Source organism: Neovison vison, chromosome 2 (genome assembly GCF_020171115.1).
Source record: "Neovison vison isolate M4711 chromosome 2, ASM_NN_V1, whole genome shotgun sequence".
Lineage (NCBI taxonomy): Eukaryota > Metazoa > Chordata > Mammalia > Carnivora > Mustelidae > Neogale > Neogale vison.
The window spans coordinates 166894209-166916907 of NC_058092.1; the positions used below are offsets into that span (position 1 = coordinate 166894209).

At 38.3% G+C, this 22699-nt stretch overlaps 1 protein-coding gene across 2 annotated transcripts in view; it reads left to right on the top strand.

Moving 5' to 3' along the window:
• Positions 1–22699, top strand: part of PRKG1 (protein kinase cGMP-dependent 1) — a 1249306-nt gene that overhangs the window by 152625 nt on the left and 1073982 nt on the right. For both annotated transcript variants that reach the window (XM_044239523.1, XM_044239522.1), the window contains exon 2: positions 16481–16647. In XM_044239523.1, coding sequence (XP_044095458.1) covers positions 16481–16647 — 167 coding nt within the window. The remainder of the gene's footprint in view (positions 1–16480; positions 16648–22699) is intronic.

Consider the following 22699-nt stretch of genomic DNA (forward strand, 5'->3'; position numbering starts at 1 on the left):
AACCATATGATGAATGGATGGTGGTAACGGTTAATATAACTACCACTTTGATCTCCTGTTGTCCTTATTGATTCATTCTCTACACTTCGGTTAAGAAGCTTGGAAACCACAAAGTTTTTACAACCAGGAGCATGAATTATCTGGTTTTTACATTTGCGTCCTTAAAGAGTTTCTCATTATACATATCATCTCCCTTCAGGCAGATTCAAAGCATCTAATGTATTAAAGCCCTAATGCAAACTAAGGTGTTTGGGGATGAAATGGAACAACGTTCATCAAAATAGAGCATTTGCTCCTGAAGACCTGCAGGTCACTGTAATGAGGTTAAATTTGGCTCAAATTTCCTGGAAGCATCCCTAGAGGAAATAATGAATGACCCAAGTTGTAATTTCCAGCCAAGGGAAAATACATATATTTGGAGGGGGGGGGTGGGCAGTTGATAGAGAAACATGTTATTTTCCTGCTGCTGAATTCAAACAAATGGAAGGTAATTTAAAATGTAGGGCAATTTATCCCAGAGCTTAAATCTGAGAGGTACCTGAATGACAGGAAATTTTTCTAAAATGATTTCTTTGATCATTAAAATCAAGCCATTGAAGTCCTTGAAATGGCAGCGTGTAAACACACAGCAATGACTGGGTTTTCAAGAGCTGGACAGAACATCATGGTGCCCCATTTATGCCCCAGAGGCAGGGTCACCCTGGGTGATGGGGAACTGCATGAGTGTTCTTGGCGTGGTCAGCTTGACCTTGTTGGAAACGACTGCATTCTAAGTGATCTCAATTTTCTGAGTGTCTTGAGAGATAAACTGTTGCTTCAAAATGTTGAATGGCAATCGGGCATGTTAATGTGTGTCAGATGTTTTCTTCCCAATCATTGCCCTGTTTTGCCATTTAGATATTGAAACTTTAAAAATAGAGTGAATTCACAGTAGACCAGGCCACATGGTTCTTACACTCTGTAATGTAACACGGATGGTCTGACTTAATCACATGGAAAGCACTTGACGGTACTTCTGTGAAACCCCGCTTTTCTACTTCCACAATATGAAAGAGAAGTTCAGAGGATAGGAGTTTGATCTGGGCTCTTTTGGACACTGTTCTATTTTAAGTGAGGCTTGCTGGTGCGAAGTGGCTGTAAAATGCGTGTCTAGAGGGCTGAATGACTTGAATAGTTGAATGGAAGGCTTTCACATTGACTTTTCGGAAGCTGGTGAACACGTACAAAGAACAATAATTTCCTTTTCCTTTAATTAGTCCAAGTCTGCTCCATCTGTTAACATCGCAGCAGTGATTTCAACAGCTACTTCATACTGTTGCTAGTTAGTTGGAATGAGCACAGAGTATTAGTTAAACAAGGAGAAGGCTTATGGGATAGTTGGATACACAGATATTATGGGTTAATGATCTTCTCCTTGTCCCAACTGTTGTTTTTTCTTTACAGTTAAAATATCTCAATTGCATTTAGATATTCATCTATTTTAGAACCATAGGGTAAATATTAGAAGGGAAAAGCAACCGGAAATTATTTGCAATGCATGTAATAGACAAAAGATTACTAGATAATTAATAGATAAAACATTCATTGGAACTATGTTGCTGTCGCATATTTTGGCCCAGCGATTCCCATGTTTTGTATCAGATGCTGATTTTCATTCTGAATGCTGCAAATCGTTTTGATTTCTTCGTGACCGTTTTTGCTGCAAGATGGGAAGAACCGCAGCATAATTGGTTGATGTGAAAATACAGCCTGAAACTTGTTGAAAGCTGATTTTCAGTTTTGAGGAAATCTCTCAGTTGGTCAGGAGCTTGGCAGGATTAAATGTTATTTTTCAGAAATTGGGACTGATTAAAAAAAAAATAAGGAATGGGGGCTGATTGATATTTCTTTGTTCTCCGCCAGCTACTATCTACAGAGCTCGTTCAGGAAAGCCGTCACACAAGAAATAGTACCCACTGTTTGGACAGAATTGTAACCATTGGGGCAGCAAGAGGACCACTTCTAGAATTTGTCTTGCTTACAAGGGACTCCCCAATATTTCATAGCATCTGGGGGAAGTTACCCTATTGTGGTGACTCCTGACATTAGCAACTCTTAAGGGGCCTTGCAATGTCTTTATCTGAATAAACCATCTACGGGGGGGTTGGACTTCTGACGGGCCACTACAGACAATACTAGAGGTGGCGGGGGGGCTTTGAAACTGCATTTAAAATATTTAAACTGCTAAAATAAATTTAAAGTTTAAAATATATTTAAAAATTTAAATAAAATTTAAAACGCTTCTCCTGATGCATGAGCCTAGAACTGACTGCTGAGAGCTAATGATATTGTGAGTCTTGTTTTTGCTTTTGTAGCCAAGAAGCTGATTGCAAGAGTTTTTTTTAAATTATTAATTATTTTTATTATCATATAATGTATTATTTGCCCCAGGGGTACAGGTCTGTGAATCCTCAGGCTTACACAGTTCATAGCACTCACCATTTCACATACCCTTGCCATTGTCCATAACCCAACCACCCTCCCCATACCCCTCCTCCCCCCAGCAACCCTCAGTTTGTTTTGTGAGATTAAGAGTCTCTTATGGTTTGTCTCCCTCCTGATCCCATCTTGTTTCATTTTTTCCTCCCCTACCTCCCAAACTCCCACTCTGCCTCTCATATCAGAGAGATCGTATGATAATTGTCTTTCTCTGATTGACTTATTTCACTCAGCATAATACCCTCTATTTCCATCCAAGTTGTTGGAAATGGCAAGATTTCATTTCTTTGATGGCTACATAGTATCCCATTGTATGTATACACACCACATCTTCTTTATCCATTCATCTGTGGATGGACATCTAGGTTCTTTACATAGTTTGGCTGTTGTGGACATTGCTGCTATAAACATTGGGGGGCATGTGCCCCTTTGGATCACTACATTTGTATCTTTAGGGTAAATACCCAGTAGTGTGATTGCTGGGTCATAGGGTAGCTCTATTTTCAAATCTTTGAGGAACCTCCATGCTGTTTTCCAGAGTGGCTGCACCAGCCTGCATTCCCACCAGCAGTGTAGGAGGGTTCCCTTTTCTTTGTATCCTTGCCAACATCTGTTGATCTTGACTGGTTAATTTTGGCCATTCTAACTGGTATGAGGTGGTATCTCACTGTGGTTTTGATTTGTAGTTCCCTGATTCCGAGTAATGTGGAGTACTTTCTTTTTTTTTTTAAAGATTTTATTTTTATTTATTTGTCAGAGACTGCATGCAGGGGAGTGATAAGCAGAGCAGGTAGATGGAGAAGCAGACTCTCCAATGAACAAGGAGCCCGATGTGGGACTTGATCCCAGGACCCTGGGATTATGACCTGAACCAAAGGCAGACACTTAACTGACTGAAACACCAAGGCATCCAAATGTGGAACACTTTTTTTTTTTAAAGATTTTATTTATTTATTTGACAGACAGAGATCACAAGTAGGCAGAGGCAGGCAGAGAGAGAGGAGGAAGCAGGCTCCCTGCTGAGCAGAGAGCCCGACGCGGGGCTCGATCCCAGGACCCCGAGATCATGATCCGAGCCGAAGGCAGCGGCCCAACCCACTGAGGCACCCAGGCGCTCTGTGGAACACTTTTTCATATGCCCCTTGGCCATTTGGATGTGTTCTTTGCAGAAATGTTTGTTCATGTCTTCTGCCCATTTCTTGATTGGATTATTTGTTCTTTGGGCATTGAGTTTGATAAGGTCTTTTTAGATTTTGAATACTAGTCCTTTATCTGATATGTCGTTTGCAGATATCTTCTCCCATTCTGTCACTTGTCTTTGGTTTTGTGGACTGTTTCCTTTACAGTGCAAAAGCTTTTGATCTTGATGAATACCCAATAGTTCATTTTGCCCTTGCTTCCCGTGCCTTTGGGATGTTTCTAGGAAGAATTTGCTGTGGCTGAGGTCAAAAAGGTTGCTTCCTGTGTTCTTCTCAAGGATTTTTATGGCTTCCTGTCTTGCATTGAGGTCTTTCATCCATTTTGAGTCTATTTTGTGTGTCATGTAAAAATGGTCAGTTTCATTTTTCTGCATGTGACTGTCCAATTTTCCCAACACCATTTATAGAAGAGACTGTCCTTTTTCCATTGGACATTCTTTCCTGCTTTGTCAAAGATTAGTTGACCATAGCATTGAGGGTCCATTTCTGGGCTTCCTATTCTGTTCCATTAATCTATGTGTCTGTATTTGTGCCAGTACCCTACTGTCTTTGATGATTACAGCTTTGTAATAGAGCTTGAAGTCTGGAATTGTGATGCCACCAACTTTGGGTTTCTTTCTCAACATTCCTCTGGCTATTTGAGATCTTTTCTGGTTCCATATACATTTTAGGATTATTTGTTCCATTTCTTTGAAAAAAAATTTGATGGTATTTTGATAGGGACTGCATTAAATGTGTAGATTGCTTTAGGAACCATAGACATTTTCACAATATTTGTTCTAATCCATGAGCATGGGACAGTTTCTCGTTTCTTTGTGTCTTCCTCAATTTCTTTCCTGAGTACTTTATAGTTTTCTGAGTACAGATTCTTTGCCTCTTTGGTTAGGTTTATTCCTAGGTATCTTATGGTTTGAGGAGCAATTATAAATGGGATAGACTCTTTAATTTCTCTTTCTTCTGTCTTGCTGTTGGTATATAGAAATGCAACTGATTTCTGTGCATTGATTTTTATATCCTGACACTTTACTGAATTCTTATATGAGGAGTTCTGGAGTGGAGTCTTTTGGATTTCCACATAAACTACCATATCCTCTGCAAAGAGTGAGATTTTGACTTCTTTGCTGATTCAGATGTCTTTTATTTCTTCTCATTGTCTGATTGCCGAGGCTAAGACTTCTAGTAGTATGTTGAATAACAGTGGTGATAGTGGACATCCCTGCCATGTTCATGACCTTAGGGGAAAAGCTCTCAGTTCTTCCCCATTGAGAATATTTTTTATTCTCAATGAAAAATGTGGATTTTTTGTAGATGGCTTTGATGATATTGAGGGATATGCTTTCTATCCCTATACCTTGAAGAGTTTTGGTCAAGAAAGGATGCTGTACTTTGTGAAATGCTTTTTAAGCATCTATTGAGAGTATCATATGGTTTTTATTCTTTCTTTTATTAATGTATTATATCACAATGATTGATTTGTGGATGTTGAACCAACCTTGCAGCCCTGGAATAAATCCCACCTAGTCGTGGTAAATAATCCTTTTAATGTACTGTTGGGTCCTATTGGCTAGTATTTTGGTGAGAATTTTTGCATCATGTTCATCAGGGATATTGGTCTGTAATTCCTTTTTTGATGGGGTCTTTGTCTGGTTTTGGGATCAAGGTAATGCTGGCCTCATAAAATGAGTTTGGAGGTTTTCCTTCCATTTCTGTTTTTTGGAACAATTTCAGGAGAATAGGTATTAATTCTTCTTTAAATGTTTGGTAGAATTCCCCTAGGAAACCGTCTGGCCCTGAGTTCTTGTTTGTTGGGAGATCTTTGATGACTGCTTCAATCTCCTTACTGGTTACGAGTCTCTTCAGGTTTTCTTTTCTTCCTGGTAGTTTATATGTCTCTAGGAATGCATCCTTTTCTTCCAGATTGTCAAATTTGCTGGTGTATAGTTGCTCATAATACGTCCTTCTAATTGTATTTCCTTGGTGTTAGTTGTGACCTCTCCTCTATCATTCATGGTTTTATTTATTTGGGTCATTTCCCTTTTTGTTTTGATAAGTCTAGCCAGGGGTTTATCAATCTTATTAATTCCTTCAAAGAACCAGCTCCTAGTTTCATTGATTTGTTCTGTTGTTCTTTTGGTTTCTGTTTCATTGATTTCTGCTCTTATCTTTATTATTTCTCTTCTCCTGCTGGGTTTAGGCTTTCTTTGTTGTTCTTTCTCCAGCTCCTTTAGGTGTAGGGTTAGGTTGTGTACTTGAGACCTTTCTTGTTTCTTGAAAAAGGCTTGTATCACTATATACTTTCCTCCCAGTACCATGTTTGCTGTTACCCACAGATTTTGAACAGTCATGTGTTCATTATCATTTGTTTCCATGAACTTTGTTCAGTTCTTCTTTAATTTCCTAGGTGAACCTTTCATTCTTTGTAGGATGCTCTTTAGTCTCCATGTATTTAAGTTCTTTCCAGCTTTCCTCTTGTGATTGAGTTCTGGCTTCAGAGCATTGTGGTCTGAAAATATGTAGGGAATGATCACAGTCTTATGGTATTGGTTGAGACCTGATTTGTGACCCAGGATGTGATCTATTCTGGAGATGTTCTGTGTGCACTAGAGAAGAATGTGTATTCTATTGCTTTTGGATGGAATGTTCTGAATATGTTTGCCATGTCCATCTGGCCCAGTGTGTCATTTAAGGCCTTTCTTTCCTTGTTGATCTTTTGCTTGGATGATCTGTCCATTTCAGGGTGAGGGGTGTTAAAGTCCCCTACTATTATTGTATTATTGTCGATGTGTTTCTTTGATTTTGTTATTAATTGATTTATATAGTTGGCTGCTCCCATGTTAGGGGCGTAGATATCTAAAATTGTTAGGTCTTCTTGTTGGACAGACCCTTTGAGTATGATATAGTGTCCTTCCTCATGTCTTATTACAGTATTTAGGTTAAAGTCTGATTTGTCTGATAAAAAGATTGCCACCCCTGGTTTCTTTTGATGTCCATTACCATGATATATCATTTTCTACCCAGTCACTTTCAATCTGGTGGTGTCTTTGGGTCTAAAATGAGTGTCTTGCAGATAGCATATCAATGGGTTTTTGGTTTTTTATTCATTCTGATACCCTGTGTCTTTTGACTGGAGCATTTAGCCCATTTACATTCAGGGTAACTATTGAAAGATACGAATTTAATGTCATTGTATTGTCTGTAAGGTGACTGTTACTGTATATTGTATATTGTTCCTTTCTGGTCTACTACTTTTAGGCTCTCTTTTTGCTTAGAGGACCCCTTTCAATATTTCCTGTTGGGTTCGTTTTGTGTTTGCAAATTCTTTTAATTTTTGTTTGTCCTGGAAACTTTTTATCTCCTTCTATTTTCAATGATAGCCTAGCGGAATAGAGTATTCTTGGCTGCGTATTTTTCTCATTTAGTTCTCTGAATATATCATGAATATCTTTCTGGCCTGCCAGGTCTCTGTGGATAATTCTTCTGCCAATCTAATATTTCTACCATTGTGTATTACAGACTTCTTGTCCTGAGCTGCTTTCAGGATTTTCTCTTTGTCACTAAGACTAGTAAGTTTTAGTATTAGATGATGGCGTGTGGACCTATTTTTTATTGATTTTGAGGGGGGTTCTCTTTGCCTCCTGGATTTTGATGCTTTTTCCCTTTGCCATATTAGGGGAGTTCTCTATTATAATTTGCTCCAATATATCTTCTGCCCTCCCCCTTTCTTCTTCTTCTGGAATTCCAATTATTCCAATTATTCTAATGTTGTTTCATCTTATGGTGTCACTTATGTCTCGAATTCTCCCCTCGTGGTCCAGTAGTTCTTCGTCTCTCTTTTGCTCAGCTTCTTTCTTCTCTGTCATTTGGTCTTCTATATCATGAATTCTCTCTTCTGCCTCATTTTTCCTAGCAGCAAGGACCTCCATTTTTTAATGCACCTCATTAATTCCTTTATTAATTTCAGCTTGGTTAGGTTTTAGTTCTTTCATTTCTCCAGAAAGGGACTTTATTTCCCCAGACAGGGTTTCTCTAATATTCTCCATGCCTTTTCTGAGCCCAGCTAGCACCTTTAGAATCATCATTCTGAACCTAAATCTGACATATTACCAATGTCTGTATTGCTTAGGTCCCTAGCTGTTGGTACTGCCTCTTGTTCTTTTTTTTGTGGTGAGTTTTTCTGCCTTGTCATTTATCCAGGTAAGAATATATGAATGAGAGAATAAAATACTAAAAGGGTGGCAAAGACCCCAGAAAAATGTACAGAAACAAAATCAGAGGAGACCCCAAACCAGGGGAAGAAGTAAGGGGGTAAAAAGAAATTAAAATATATATCTATGTATACATATATATATATATTAGACTGGTGAATAGAACAGAGCCACCCACTTGATTTTGGGTGCATTTTGCTCTCTTAGAAGAAACTTCCTCCAAAAATTTTAAAGAAAGAAAAAAAAATATATATATATACATATATGTATATATATATGAAAAATAAAGGTAAATACAATGAAGGGATGGAATATGACTGTAAAGATGAAAATTCAAAAATTTAAAAAAAAGGAATTGTTAAGATAAGTTTGTTGAAAAAAGAAAGAAGAAAAAGAAATGGGTTGGGGGGAGAGAATGTGCTAGGGCTGGAGACTAGAAAAAGGCCTTGTGCTAGATTTAGGGTATATTTTGATCTATTAGAAGAAATTGTGTCCCAAAATTTTTTAGAAAAAAACCCCCAATATATATACAAAAAATAAAGTTAAATACAATGAATGATAAAATATGATTATTTTGGTAATGATATTTTTAATCAAATAATTGATATTTTATCAATTATTTGATAATGATAAAATATGATCATTAATGAAGGTTTAAAAAGGTTATTTTTTTAGAAAGGTATTGTTACGATAAACTAGTTAAAAAAGGTTAAAAGAGGAAAGAGAAAAAGTTAAAAAAATAGAAGAAGAAAAAAAAATTTAAAAATTTAATTCAACTTTGCAAGATTAAAGGATCATGGGGAGAAAGACATGAACTCCAGGTATTGCTTCCCCCTATCTCTGGAGTTCCACCCTTCTCCTTGATCTGTGAGCTTGGTCTTGGCTGCGTGTTCTTGCTAATCTTCTGAGGGAGGGGCCTGTTGCAGTGATTCTCAAATGTCTTTGCCGGAAATGGAATTGCCCCGTCCTTGCCAGGGGCCAGGCTAAAGAATCTGCTCGGGTTTGCTCTCGGGAGCTTTTGTTCCTTGAACACTTTCCGTAGAATTCCGGAGGATGGGAATGAAAATGGCGGCCTCCCAACATCCAGCCTGGAGGAGCCGAGAGCTTGGGGCCTCACTCCTCAGGGCGCCCTCAGAGAGAAGCAGTCAGTCCCTCCCGTCTTCCTGGTCTCTGGCCACACTCTGTTCGCACTTGGCCTGTGACTGAGCATTTCTGTCTCTGGTGCACAGCCCCATTTGGAGACTCCAAACCCAGCAGATTCCTGCCTCCAGAGGAGGAAGGTAAGTCTCTGCGGATGTGCTACTTGCGAGGTCCCTGTTCAAGAGCAGTGGCCCGACTGTGCCGCAAATCACACTTTACAGTGACCCCAAGCTGAGGGCTCACTCCTCGGCTCCGTCTCTGCACTCAGCTTCCCCGCTCTGATACCTACGAGCTCTGCTACACTCAGACAGCCTGATCCTTCTGCGACCCCGTGGGACCTAAGACCACGATGTCCCCGTGAGGGCTACACCCCTTCTTAGCCTCTGGAGTGGTGTCCCTCAGTGGAGCAGCTTCTAAAATTTCTGATTTTGTGCTCCACTGCTCTGCCGCTTGCCAGGAGCCAGCCTTACCCCATCTTCCTGTTGCTTGGATTCACTTTTCCGCACGTCCTATGTTTCAGAAAGTGGTTGATTTTCTGTTCCTAGAATTGCTACTCTTCTCTTCGATCTCCTGTTGAGTTTGTGGGTTTTCAGAATGGTTTGATAACTCTCTAGCTGAACTCCTGGGACCTGATGTCATTTCAGTCCACTACTCCTCTGCCATCTTGCCTGCAGTATTTTTATATGACATTTTGCAAGTGCTTTGGGTGATTTTCACTATTAGTGATTATTTAGTAGCTTTAATGATTTTTTTTTAAGTGTCTGGAAGTCTTTCTCAAAGGGAGAGACCAGATATTAATTTCCCCTGTTTGGGCTCGGTCATATTTGCTATTGCATGGTGTGCCTTCCTCAGGGGATAGAGGCTGTCAATGGACAGAAAATTTTTGGCCTTGGAAGATATCCTGACATCAGAGAAGAGACCTTATTCTTTCTTAATATGCAAAAGTTGCCTGAGAGTCAGTGACTCAAAATCCAAGAAAAATGTGGGATTTATGAGACAGGGGTTCTCCCTATTAACATAGTAGTAAGTTATAGCTTTAGCATCCATTCATCAGTGAAACACATGGCAGAAAACCTCCATGAATTCAGTAATATTTTAACCTACATTTATGTTACTTATATTTTTTATGTCTGATCTCTCACCTGTCAAAGCACACCCCTTCTCCTCCTTCACTGAGTTCCTGAGGCTTTGGAAAACACCGAGGGTCTCTCCCAGCCTTCAAGAAGCTAGGACACTCACCCTCTGCCCACTTGAAATCTCATCCCCTGTCCCTTTGCTTCTTGTGCAGTCTGTCCTTCAGCCACAGAGGTCTTCTTTTGAGTCTTTGGACAGATCAAGCTCATTCCAACCCCTTCCCCTTTGTATGTGTTTTTTCTTTGACTTTGAATGCTCTTCTCCTTAATCTTTACATGGTTAGCTCTTACTACCATGTAGTCCCGAGTTCAGAGAAGCCTTCATGACCCTTTCCTACCCTCCAACCCCTTGCCTTGCCTGAAACAACCTTCCCTGCTCTTCAAGATAAGGCTAGCTCTTGCTGACCTACTCTAGGTAACCACAATGTACAATATCCTTTGGTTAATGTTGAGAAAACAGAGGCTGTGTGTATTGATAGTGAATACAGCTGGCTTTCTTGTTAGAGAGGTGGGTGTACATTTCCCTATACTTCCTTAAGATTACCCATTGTTACCGAAGATTGTGTAGAAAGACAGTTTCTATCGAATGCTCTTTGTGTTTATTCAGGAATCTGCAATAAGTAAATGGGGACATGGACTTCCCAGTTCATCTTCTGAAACTTGAAATTTTAGAAGACCTATGGCTGGAAATTGTGGCATTACATGAGCTGGGGGATATTATACCACCTGATGAAATTTCAAAAGAAGGAAAGGATTGTCATGTTGGTTTCTACACTTATATATTAAGGCACATTAAATTCTCAGGGTGTTAGAAAAATAATCTATCTCCAGCCATGTGTTAGAGCCAACTCTTACTGGCTCATAGAGGAACTGCTTGTTAAATTTTCAGGAATTTTGAAAGCAGGTTGACTTTACATTAGTAGCTTGAAATCAGCTATGGTGGGAGTGTTTATACCATAGAAATTGGCAAATGCTACCAACCAGGGTTTTTTGTGTTTTTTTTTTTTTCTCCCCCTTCTGGAAAGCCAGTTTACCAGCCCACCATTATATATCGCCAATATTTTAGAGGCTGACAAATTGATGATGACAAATCAAAAGGGCTAATTCAAAATAACTTGGTTCCTTTTAGGGTGTTTGTACTTTGAAAGCCACACATTTGGAGCGTGGAAGAAAAAAAAAATTCAAGAGATTGTTTATACATAGAAGCAGACAGGAACGATCAGAAATTGAGAGCTTTGTATTTGCTTCTGACAGCCCCAGGTCGGGCTGCTGCATTCAGGCAGTGTGTTGCTAAAATATGGACTCGGAGAGGAGATAGCCACCTTCTGGAACTTGCGATAGCAGCTTTCCACAGCTCCCATGCTGATAACAGAGCTCACAGGTCTCACGTGCACCATCATGTTTTAGTGACAGTGAGCATCATCGGTTCTTTCTTCAGGTGTAGGAAAACATTCATAGGATTGTGAGGTAGAGGCTCTGATGGATTATGGTCCATAGGTTGGAGCAGGTGGAGACTAGTGAGAGCTGACCTAAAGTGTCACGCTTTTGGCTAGAAAGCACTGAAAGGAAAATTGCACGAAGAGGCAGGGTATTAAAGATTCCTCAACAAGAATATCTTCGAGTTACGCTTCATAGGACACGAGACGGATCATTTGTGATATTTTAGAGGCAAATGTGTTATTGGACAATACTCATGTGATGGGATAAATGATAAGACGTGGGTCGTCTATGTCTTGGTGTGTTTTAACATGACGCAAACTCATAGATGAACATCTTCTGTGTGTTTCTTCAGAGACTTGAGACTGAGTGTCTTGCATTTAAAAAGTCATGTGAGAAGCAAGAGCCTCTTGAAGTTCCCCTTCCCCACTGACTTCGTGGCAAGCATTTGAAAAATCTGAATGGTTCTGAGAGATGGTGGTAGACCACCTTGCTTTTCACCTTTTCTGATGTCTCTGTGAAACAAGATAATAGTGCCACTTATGAGAAAAGAGAAAGCAGTTTTCTTCAGTCATCCTTGACTGAGTGAATCTTTATTTATTTATTTTTGGGAATAAGCCTTTACTTCTAAGCTGGTGGCATTTCTAGGGCTTAGATTTTTATTGGAGCACTATTAGTATTTCCCAAAGAATAAGATACCATCTGTAGCTAAACAAGTTGGGATTCTGGCACTGATAGCATCCAGGCTTTTGTATATTAGAAAATATGAACGTGGGATGCCTGGGTAGCTCAGTCAGTTAAGCGTTTGCCTTCAGCTCAGGTCATGATCCCTCATTGGGCTCCCTGCTCAGTGAGGAACCTGCTTCTCCCCCTCCCTCTGCCGCTCCTTGTGCTTGTGCTGTCTCTCCCTCTGACAAATAGATAAAATCTTCTTAAAAAAAGGAAAAGGGAATGGAAAATTTGAACGTATTGATGACCTCATTCTTCAATGCAAAGAAAACAAAGGAATTTTTAGTGAAGAGGATATTTATACTATTGTGATTAAAATTAAGTTCCCAAAGGTCAGGGCTGTATGTCCTGATGTTCAGAAACATGATCCTAGGACAAGAGATCTACTGTCATTCTAGAGTTCAGAGATGGTGAAGAGAATTAAGAAAGGAAATTTCATGAAAATCATAGATGGGGACAGAGTTCTCAAAGACTCAAAAGAAACAGCTCTGTGCCTCAGGAGAAATGGAGTTCTGACAAGCTGAAATTAACCAAACAGCTAAGAACCCTGTCAGACCAAAGTAAAAGTCTCACTTTTAAAACAGTCTATTCTGAGGTCCCTAATGACTGGGCTGCCTCTTTATTAAGTGAAAGTTCCTACCATTAGTATTTAAACACAGACCATATGAGTAAGAACCTGTTGAAAAAAAATAGTGCTGAATATGCCAATAATAGCTAACCAATATTAAATATGTCATTATTAAAATGAGAATTAAATGAGGTTATTTTCTGTTTCTCTTAATAGCAGTTGCTTTTTATAAACTACGTTTAAAATGAAAGATTTTTCCATGTAAAAGAGCATGCCCATTCTCAAAAATTTTATGAACTGAGAAAGTAGAAAGAAAAAAATATATATATATAGTTCTGTTTATTTATTTATTTTGAGAGAGAGAGAGTGAGCACATGCATGGGTGCAAATGGGGGGAGGGGAAAAGGAAGAAGGAGAGAGAGAATCTCAAGCAGGCTCCACACTTAGCACAGAGTCTGAAATGGGGCTTGATCTCACGAGCCATGAGATCACGACCTGAGCTGAAACCAAGAGTCAGACACTTAACTGATTGAGACACGCAGGAGCCCCTATAATTCCATCACCCAAGGCAACTCATGCCAACATTTTGTATAGTTCCTTCTAAAATTTTTACAGGTCATGATTACATACTCTCTTACTACCCGTTTTATTACTGCTGTTAATATTATTACCACCTTCTTCAGCTGCCATTTACTGAGAGTCACATTCTGTTTGCACAGGTCTTCACGTATAATTCTGTCGAGCTGGTAATTTTTTTCCAGTTTTATTGAGACACCATTAATATGTATCACTATATGAGTTTAAGGCACGCAGCATGGTGGTCTGATTTACATTTATTGTGAAATAATAAATTATTATTGTTCCAATAATAATATTGAAATAAAAGTTTCTATTTAAAAAACAGTAAGTTTTGGGGCACCTGGGTAGCTCAGTGAATTAAAGCCTCTGCCTTCAGCTTCAGGTCTTGATCCCAGGGTCCTGGGATTGAGCCCCGAGTCAGGCTCTCTGCTCCATGGGGAGCCTGCTTCCTCCTCTCTCTCTGCCTGCCTCTCTGCCTACTTGTGATCTCTGTCTGTCAAATCAATCAATAAATAAATTTTTTAAAAAACAGTTTTACTAAACAACCATCATCTCCTATAGATACACCAAAAAGTGAAACATTTTCCCCAGCAACTCTCTCTCTGTATCACAGAGCGGTGTTAACAGCAATCATCTTGCTGTCCTTCATGTCCCTGTACTTACTTAGCTTCTAACTGCCAGTCTGTGCATTTTGATAGCCTTCCTCCAATTCCTTCTTCTCCAACCCCCCACCTCTGGTAACTATAAACCTCATCTCTGCTCTGTGAGTTTGGTGTGTGTATCTCTTTAAAATTAGATTCCACATGGGCGCCTGAGTGGCTCAGTTGGTTAAGCGACTGCCTTCAGCTCAGGTCATGATCCTGGGAGTCCCAGAATCCAGTCCTGCGGCGGGCTCCCTGCTCAGAGGGAAGTCTGCTTCTCCTTCTGACCCTCCCTCTTCTCATGCTCTTTCTCTTTCTCTCTAGCTCAAATAAATAAAGAAAATCTTTAAAAAAATAAGATTCCGCATTTAAGTGAAATCAGACACTATTTGTTTTTCTCTCTTGGATTTATTTCACTCAGCGTAATTCCTTCAAATTCATCCAGTTTGTCACCAATGATAGGATTTCCTCTTTTATGGCAGAATTATATTCCCGTGTGTGTGTGTGTGTGTGTGTGTGTGTGCGTGCACACGTGTATATACCACACATCCATCCACCAGTGGACACTTAGGTTGTTTTCCCTGTCTCAGCTGTTGTGAATAATGCGGCTGTGAACGTGGGGGTGCAGATATCTTTTCAAGTTAATGTTTTTGTTTCTTTTGGTAATATTCCCAGAAGTGGAGTTTCTGGATCATATGGTAGATCTATTTTTAAAATTTTGAGAAACCTGCCTACCGCTTTCCATGGTGGCTGCACCAATTTCCATTCCCATCAACAGTGCATGAGGGTTCCCTCTTGTCCACACCCTCGCCGACACTTGTTACTGCTTGTCTTTTTGATGATGGTCATCCTAATAGATGTGAAGTGAGATCTGCTGGGTTTTTTATTTTTTATTCTAACTTTTCTAGATTTCTCTTTCATCTCTACATTCTCATATAAAATATTCTCTTACTCTAAAAACAATTCTGTATTCTACTTTCTCACTTAAAAATAGTGAAAGAATTCCCCCACACTGTTAACACTCTTCATAAACAATTTTAATTGCATCCTAACAGTCCATTCTAAGTATAGTTTTCATAATGGTGAATTTTCAATTTTTTTATATACCTTTTTATTATTAAATCCAAAAGCATTACAAAACATAATGTGTGATGACAGTAGTCCAGTTGGACTGAGGTCCAGAAGAAAAGGCACTTGGAAATGGGGAGGGCTAATCCTTTACTCAGTATTCACTACTCAGGTCATTTCTTTGAGAACCACTTATGATGCAAATATGGGTGAGGACCAGTTTGTAGTCAGATACTTGTCAAATTAACACTCTTAATATACAATTCCAGATGTTCTGCTTTCTCTCTGTGTTGTTAAGATCTTGCTTTCATCTTATCCCCAACTGCCCTCTGATTGTGCTCCTCCTGATAAGACATTTCTTGGTTTCCCTTTAATTTTTGTACTCTTAGGAGGTCATTTGGAACTTCTTACCCCTGAGAATCAAATTATCACTATCTTTAAGTTCTGCAAAACTTTCCTGAATTCCAGTTATAGAATTTGTAAATCTCTTTCTCACTAACTGCCTGTTTCATCCATGTCTAAATCCCGTCATGTTGAAAAACATTCCATTCAATGGTTTTATCTGCCCGGTTAGCTCACTATGAGCCGCTTGGAGAAATAGATTTTCTCTGAAAATGTGTAAGGTATGGATAAAGAAGTATCAGATTTCTGCCAGTTCTTTCAAACCATTAATTAGGAATCCAGTTTTTATCGTTTTTCAGTCAAAATATTATCCTTGAAACCCATACTGTAACTAGTGTTATTGTAAACATTTAGCATAGAGGAGAGAAAAAACTAATGATCCCACCCTCATAGGGCATGAGGTCTAGTGGAAGAGGCACAGAAGAAACAAGTAAACAAATTGTTTTTTACTGTGCTGGTGTATAGTATGACACATTCTGATGTTCTTTTATAATATGGAAATACCGGGATAGTAGTGTCTATTCCATAAAATTCTCTTGTCTCTTTTTCACATTTATTCTTAAACTAAGTTGCAAACATCAATTTAAAGTGCTTGTCCATTGGTTTTCTCATAATCATTGTGATTTAAACACATTCTAAAAAAAAAAAGGGGATGATTTGCTTTTGCTTCTTTTTGGTTGGTCACACATGCATTCAGTGATACTTTGTTTAAAGCAGAATTTCTCAGTGCCTTTCTGATGGCCATGGAATTACTTTGTCCTCAGGTCTTTCAGAAAATGATTGGATGCCTAAGAAGAAAATGCATTGTAGTGTGCCAGGATGCCGTACGGCTCTGCTGAACTTCCCAAACTATGAAAACGGTTGTCTGATGTGCCAATAAATCTTCTCTCTCTTTACCTAGGTCCAAGGATCTCATAAAGGAAGCAATCCTTGACAATGACTTTATGAAGAACCTGGAGCTGTCGCAGATCCAAGAGATTGTGGATTGTATGTACCCCGTGGAGTATGGCAAAGACAGTTGCATCATCAAAGAAGGAGATGTGGGGTCGCTGGTGTATGTCATGGAAGGTATGGTTTGTAACTCTAATCCTCTGACATTCCAATATTCCCTTCTCATCTAATCAGCCTGCACACAGATGGTAGTGTACTACATGGGACAGTTCCATTCTTCCCTCTTTTGTTGTCGAGAAACAGTTTGAAGAGAGGTGGAACACAACTTAGATACAGTGGTTGACTAGTTGTATGAAGGGTTTGTGTTTAGAGTATTAAGCTGAAAATCTAGTATTCTTTTAGACATGGAGAAAGGATGATAGGGTGAGAGGAAAAAATGCTGTTTATTACACTGTGTAAGTCTGCACGCCACTGGGTCATTGAGCAAGCTCATGGAGCTTCCAGAGGAGTTCAAGACTATTGGAAAGTATTTGGGGCCGGATAATCAAAGTGTCAACTCTACCTCTAATTTTCAGTGTATGGCTAGGTTTCTTGCTATCATGCATCTATAAAAAGAATGTTTTCAGTGCTTTGTACATGTGTGAATAAGGAAATAAGACTGGTTGGATGGCCTGTGAGCTACCTAATTAGTAAGAGTGATGGATTGTTTCATCAATCTTGTGCCAATTAAGATAGAAACTATTTTGGAAAAAACAAACAAACAAACAAACAACTGAGGCAGGCACCATACAAAAATATTTTATGCCCAGGTAAATTTTCATATTGTGTATTTCTAAGTTGGAATTTATAATGCCACCTTTTCCTTCTAGGAGAAAACAAAAGCCTGAATTAATGACTAGATCAGTTGGGGAGAAAGAAAGTTCAGAAGTGCCTAGAAGATCAGAGAGTTGCCATGCAAACAACAGGATCAGTTTCTAGGTGATGATTAGTGTCTTAACCCAAGGATTCATGGCGGTGTCCTAGAATTGCCAAGTTGATAGGTCATTGAGAGAGGGGGTGTATTTGGGCAAGTGACTTAACTTCTTCGAATTTTACCTGATTTGTAAAGTCCTACTGACTGCCACTCCTTTCTGGCAGTGGTTCTCAACTGGTCATGATCGGTCCAGCCACAGACATTTGACAATACCAGGAAATGTTTGTGGTTATCATAGTGGGAATGCGGATAGATGGGGGAGCTACTGGCATCTCATGGTTAAAAACCAGGAATGCTGTTCTGCTGGGCTGTTGCCCACAACAGAGAATTATCTGGCCCCACCTGTCTTTAGTGCTGATGTTCAAAAATCCTGCTTTCTACTGTCTTTACAAGATTGTTCTGATTAATACGAAATAATTAATGTTTATTGTAAAGTATAAACCATTATAAAATAATAGTATATATTACTATTTCCAACCAATACTTGACAGTATGTTAGAAATGTGCTGCCTGCTTATGTCTTCACCTTTTAATTTTTCTTTGTAATCTTTTTTGACATATATTAGACATTCAACTTTGAAGTCATAATTTCGATAATTTTTTTTTTTCCTCTGTAAATTTTCAGCTTTTGGGTCAATGTTATGAAGTTTTCCCCCAGGCCAAAAGGAAATAAACGTTCAGCTAGTCTTTCTTCCGGATAAAAGCAAGACACAATAAACAAAAACACGAACAGTATTCAGTTGGCAGACAATTGCAGGGGAAGGAGATGAAATTATAGGGCAAGAGTGTATGTGGGCAGTAAGCAGAAAAGATGAGAAAAAAGCAAGAAATGTACAGAGGGGAAGTATAGACTATAAATATAGAGAGAGATGTTAAGAAGCGCTAACAATTAAAAAACTGAGGGTAAGGCATTTCTTAGATTATAGTTTATCAGTGGTTTTGTAGTTGATTTTTCATATAATTTATTGTCAGGCACGTTTGGAAGAACTTCCCTATTGCATAAAGGAGGTATGCTTTACTTCTGCTATTTGCAGATGCTAATTATTGAAAATCCATTCAAGACGTGCTTATTTCTAGAACCTGTATGTTGTTTTCCTTTATCTTGAATATCTCTTACAAATATAGATTTCCACACAACCTTGCAAATTTTTTTCTAAAAAAAATGGTCTTCATCCATACTGTTCTGGTTTCTAAGACTAACTGCTAGTTCACTAGCTATGTTAACAGGAGCTTAGAAATCATAATGTGTATTTACAGAGTGCTTAGAAAATGGTCCAACATATTGAGCATTCTTTGTATAAACACTTCCTGTGTATATAAATCATTTAATGTTCAAAACAATCCTATGGGGTAAGTGGTAATATTTATTATTCTTTATGGATGAGGAAACAGAGGCCCAATGAGGTTTAGTAATTTGCCTGTGTCTTCCAACTAGTTTATAGTAGAATTAGGACTGAAATTAAGTCATCTGGTTTCAGCGCTCCAGCTTTTAACTCAGGGGCCATGTGTAGGGATTCTCTGGAGAAACAGAGCTGATAGATAGATATCGATGGATAGATTATTTATTTTAAGGAATTGGCTCATGTGATTGTGAACACTGGCAAATCCAAAATATGCATGGTAAAAGAAGTAGGCTAGACATCTAGGGAAGAGTTGATGCTATAGTCCAGAACTGAAGGATGACTGCTAGCAGAATTCTTTCTTCTGAGGAGGTCTGTCATTTTTCTATTTGGGCCTTCACCTGATTGGATGAGGCCCACCAACATTATGAAGGTAATCTGTGGCTCACAGTCTACTGATCTGTATGTTAATTTCATCTAAAGCATACCTTCACAGAAGTATCTAAGATAATGTTTGACCAGTAATATCTGGATATCGCAGCCTAGCAAGTTGACCCATAAAATTAACCATCCCAAGTCCTCGGCACCTGTGTGCATCTCCTCAAACCATGCTTCATCTCCAAATAAAGACAGCAGGAAGGTTGTAGCTCCACCTGATACAATGTGACAATTCTGAGTATAACTGAAAATCCACTAACACTTTTCTCACAAAAGGGTACAAAGTCCTTGGGTAATATTTACTCTTCTCCTTAATACCCCATAATTTAAACTCTATGTTGTAGAGCTAATACTTAAATACTGTGATGTAAAGTTGATATATCTTATGTTACATGATAAGAGGATATGAGAGAAGAGAACCAAGAATTTGGTGCACGTATATACACACAAACATATATATATATAACAAAATGAAGAAGGCATACCCATGACAAGCTTCCTGAGGTAAAGGTAAATACACTAATTTTTTCTCCATTGCTTCAAGCTAATTTCGAAAATTTTATTTATCTTCCTTTTCCTGCTAGACTGACTAAACAGCAAGTCCTCTTAATTATCTTTTTAAAAACAGGGTTTTAAATAGTGTATCAGTATTCAAAGTCACAGATTTTCAGTGATGCTGTTGATTGCCTTCAGTTAAACTCATAAAATGACTATAATCTTATAAACTGATGCCGATCTGTCCCCAAGCTATAATTCTAACCAATTCAGGGTAACTTTGGCTGATCTTATGTTAATATCCTTGTGTTAGAATGATTTCAAGTTAAAAAAAAAATCATTTAACTTTTTATAAGTTTTAATTGAAGAAATGTTTCATTGTTTAATTAGCTTTTTATCAACGTATTTATTCTTCTCAAAATTTAGATAGCAATGTTCTTGATAGAGATGGATTCTTTTTCATCTGTGAACATTAATATTTATAAAGAGCATTCCATAGCAACAATGGATGAGTAAGCTAGGGACGACCAGATCATTCACAAACTTGCTTATTACCCAGACATTCAGAAAAACACCCAGGGAGTTTACGTGGAAAATCAGTCTGATTTTCTCTGTATCTCTAATTTAAATGAAGTTTCTTCATATAATGCTGTTTAATGTGTGCCTTAAGTGGTTTTTATTTTAGCTGGGCAGTGTACCAAGTAGGATTGCACACCTACATGCCAGAATTTCTCATCGTTTTAGCAAAAGAGAAGAGTCACTTGGTCAGGATGTCACTAATTAGGATGACTGGGGAAAAATCATCTGGGGGTCATATAAATGTATTTTGTATATTATATATCCAATATATTTTCAAACAAAATGAGTTGTGGGACTTTCAGAAACTTAAAATTGCCGGCTGGGAGAAGTTTCAATGTTAAGTTTGAGTCAGAATCTTTTGGTATTAGTGTTTAAGGCAGTACCCTATGTAGGCTAAGTTGCTAAGGCTCTGTTTGCATTTTAATTATGTTTTCAAATATACCAATGATTCTTACAAATTACTTGAACACAGGTTATTTTCTTAAACAGACATTGGCCTTGATTATGATGTAAAATTTGTGATTCTCCTTATACTCTTGCCCTCCCTTTTGTTATCATAGAGATACATTTTAGTCTATTGTGTTCCAAAATAAAACATATTCTGATTTCGTGCCTTTCATTGGTGATGTAAATAAACATCTTGTATGTGAATCTAATCAAATATTTTCATTTTGGAAAATGTTGAATTTGTATCCAAGTGGTTGATTTGCACATTTCTTATGCTGTTTCATTGTGGAAGCCCATGGATTACATTTTACTTAAATTTACATTTAAAAAAAATGGCAAGTCATCTATTTAGTGTTCTATGAGCATTGGCTATTTTAAGTTAAACTTTTTAATGAAATCATCAATTTTTTTATGAGGTGTTTGAAAATGATAATAGCTTTTATGAAGTCCTTGTAAATGCCAGGGACTGTTTAATCCTTTTATAGGTATTAGGTTTTAATCTCCGTAGCAACCTTAAGGAGTAGGTATTCTATTACCCGCATGTTAGTAGCTGCAGAACCTGATGCAAAGACAAGGTGAACAACTTGGCCAGGCTCATCCTACTATATATAATATATATAGTGTATATATATTGTATGTATATATATTATATATATTTATATTTATTATATATATTTTTATATATTATATATATACACACACATATATATATATATATACATATATATGCTGATGGGGCATTGTCAACTTTCAAAGTGCAGATTAGAAGCCCTGGTGATTTATATTTATCATATAGGAGCCCATTAAAGATGCACAGCATGAGGCCATTGGATTAAAAAAAAATCGCTTGATTATTTTTGAGGAAACTGTAGAATGTGTGTGTGCAATGGTGCAAAGAAAGAATAATGTAGATGCTTCCATAAATACCTCTTCGGTCTCTCTGCCTCCTTGGCGCACTGAATTTGACCACACCCTCTATCTTTGACCATTCACTCCTCTCTTACCTGTAATTTCTTCCATATCCGAAGGGCAGCTGTGATGTGGCTTTACCTTGGCCCGCCTCTCTGTCCCCATTGTTAGGACTCAGCTCTGCTGTGTATCTGTAAGGACCTATTTTTTCGTTCTATAATGAATGGCGTTGACTTTGCTCTTCTCACGGCCCCCTCCCTTTTTTTTTAAGAAGCTCGTCACACCCACTTTTAAAATATGGCCTCCCTACACAGCTGCTAAGTGGTAATTGACTATTCCCAACAACACTCAGGGACAAGCCTCATGTTCCTGATGTTACTCTGCTGCGACGACACAAAGTCATTGGGTTGTCCCCACTCAGTGGGGTGATACAAATTCTGCCCATTAGGCTGATGTCCAGCACTTTATTCTTCAGTGTGGACATGAATCACAGTGCTAGCCACCATTCGCAAGTAGGCTTACGCAACGTGATCCTTCCAGCTCTGTTCCTTTCTCCCCCTGAAACATTTTTACTGCCTTTATATAATTAAGTGATGTATGAAAGCGGACATTCAAAGAGGGGTTTAATATAAAATTGAACGTTAATGATGATTTTCCCCATGTCATTTGGCATTCAAAATACTCCCTGAGAGTATGAGGGAATTGAATGCATTCTCATATGAATGAGCTCTCCCAGTAATTTTAACATGACAAACAGACCATTTAGTTCTCCAAAATCAGGTGTTGCCTCTTGGCCTTGGAAGTTTTTCATGTTAATCTGAAAGCTATCTTTAGAACTGTTGAAATACCAGTGAGCTTAAAGTTACTTTGCAGTTCTTTCATTGGACCAAGCATATAATATTAATGTGAAAGAGGAAACCTAGATACTGCTTAAATAAAACCAAAACAGACTTCTGTTTATAAGAAGTCGTCATAAACCAAGTGGATCTGGAAGTATGAAATGCAACTTTTAAACTACATTTCAGTTATGGAGTCAGTGGTGAAGGCA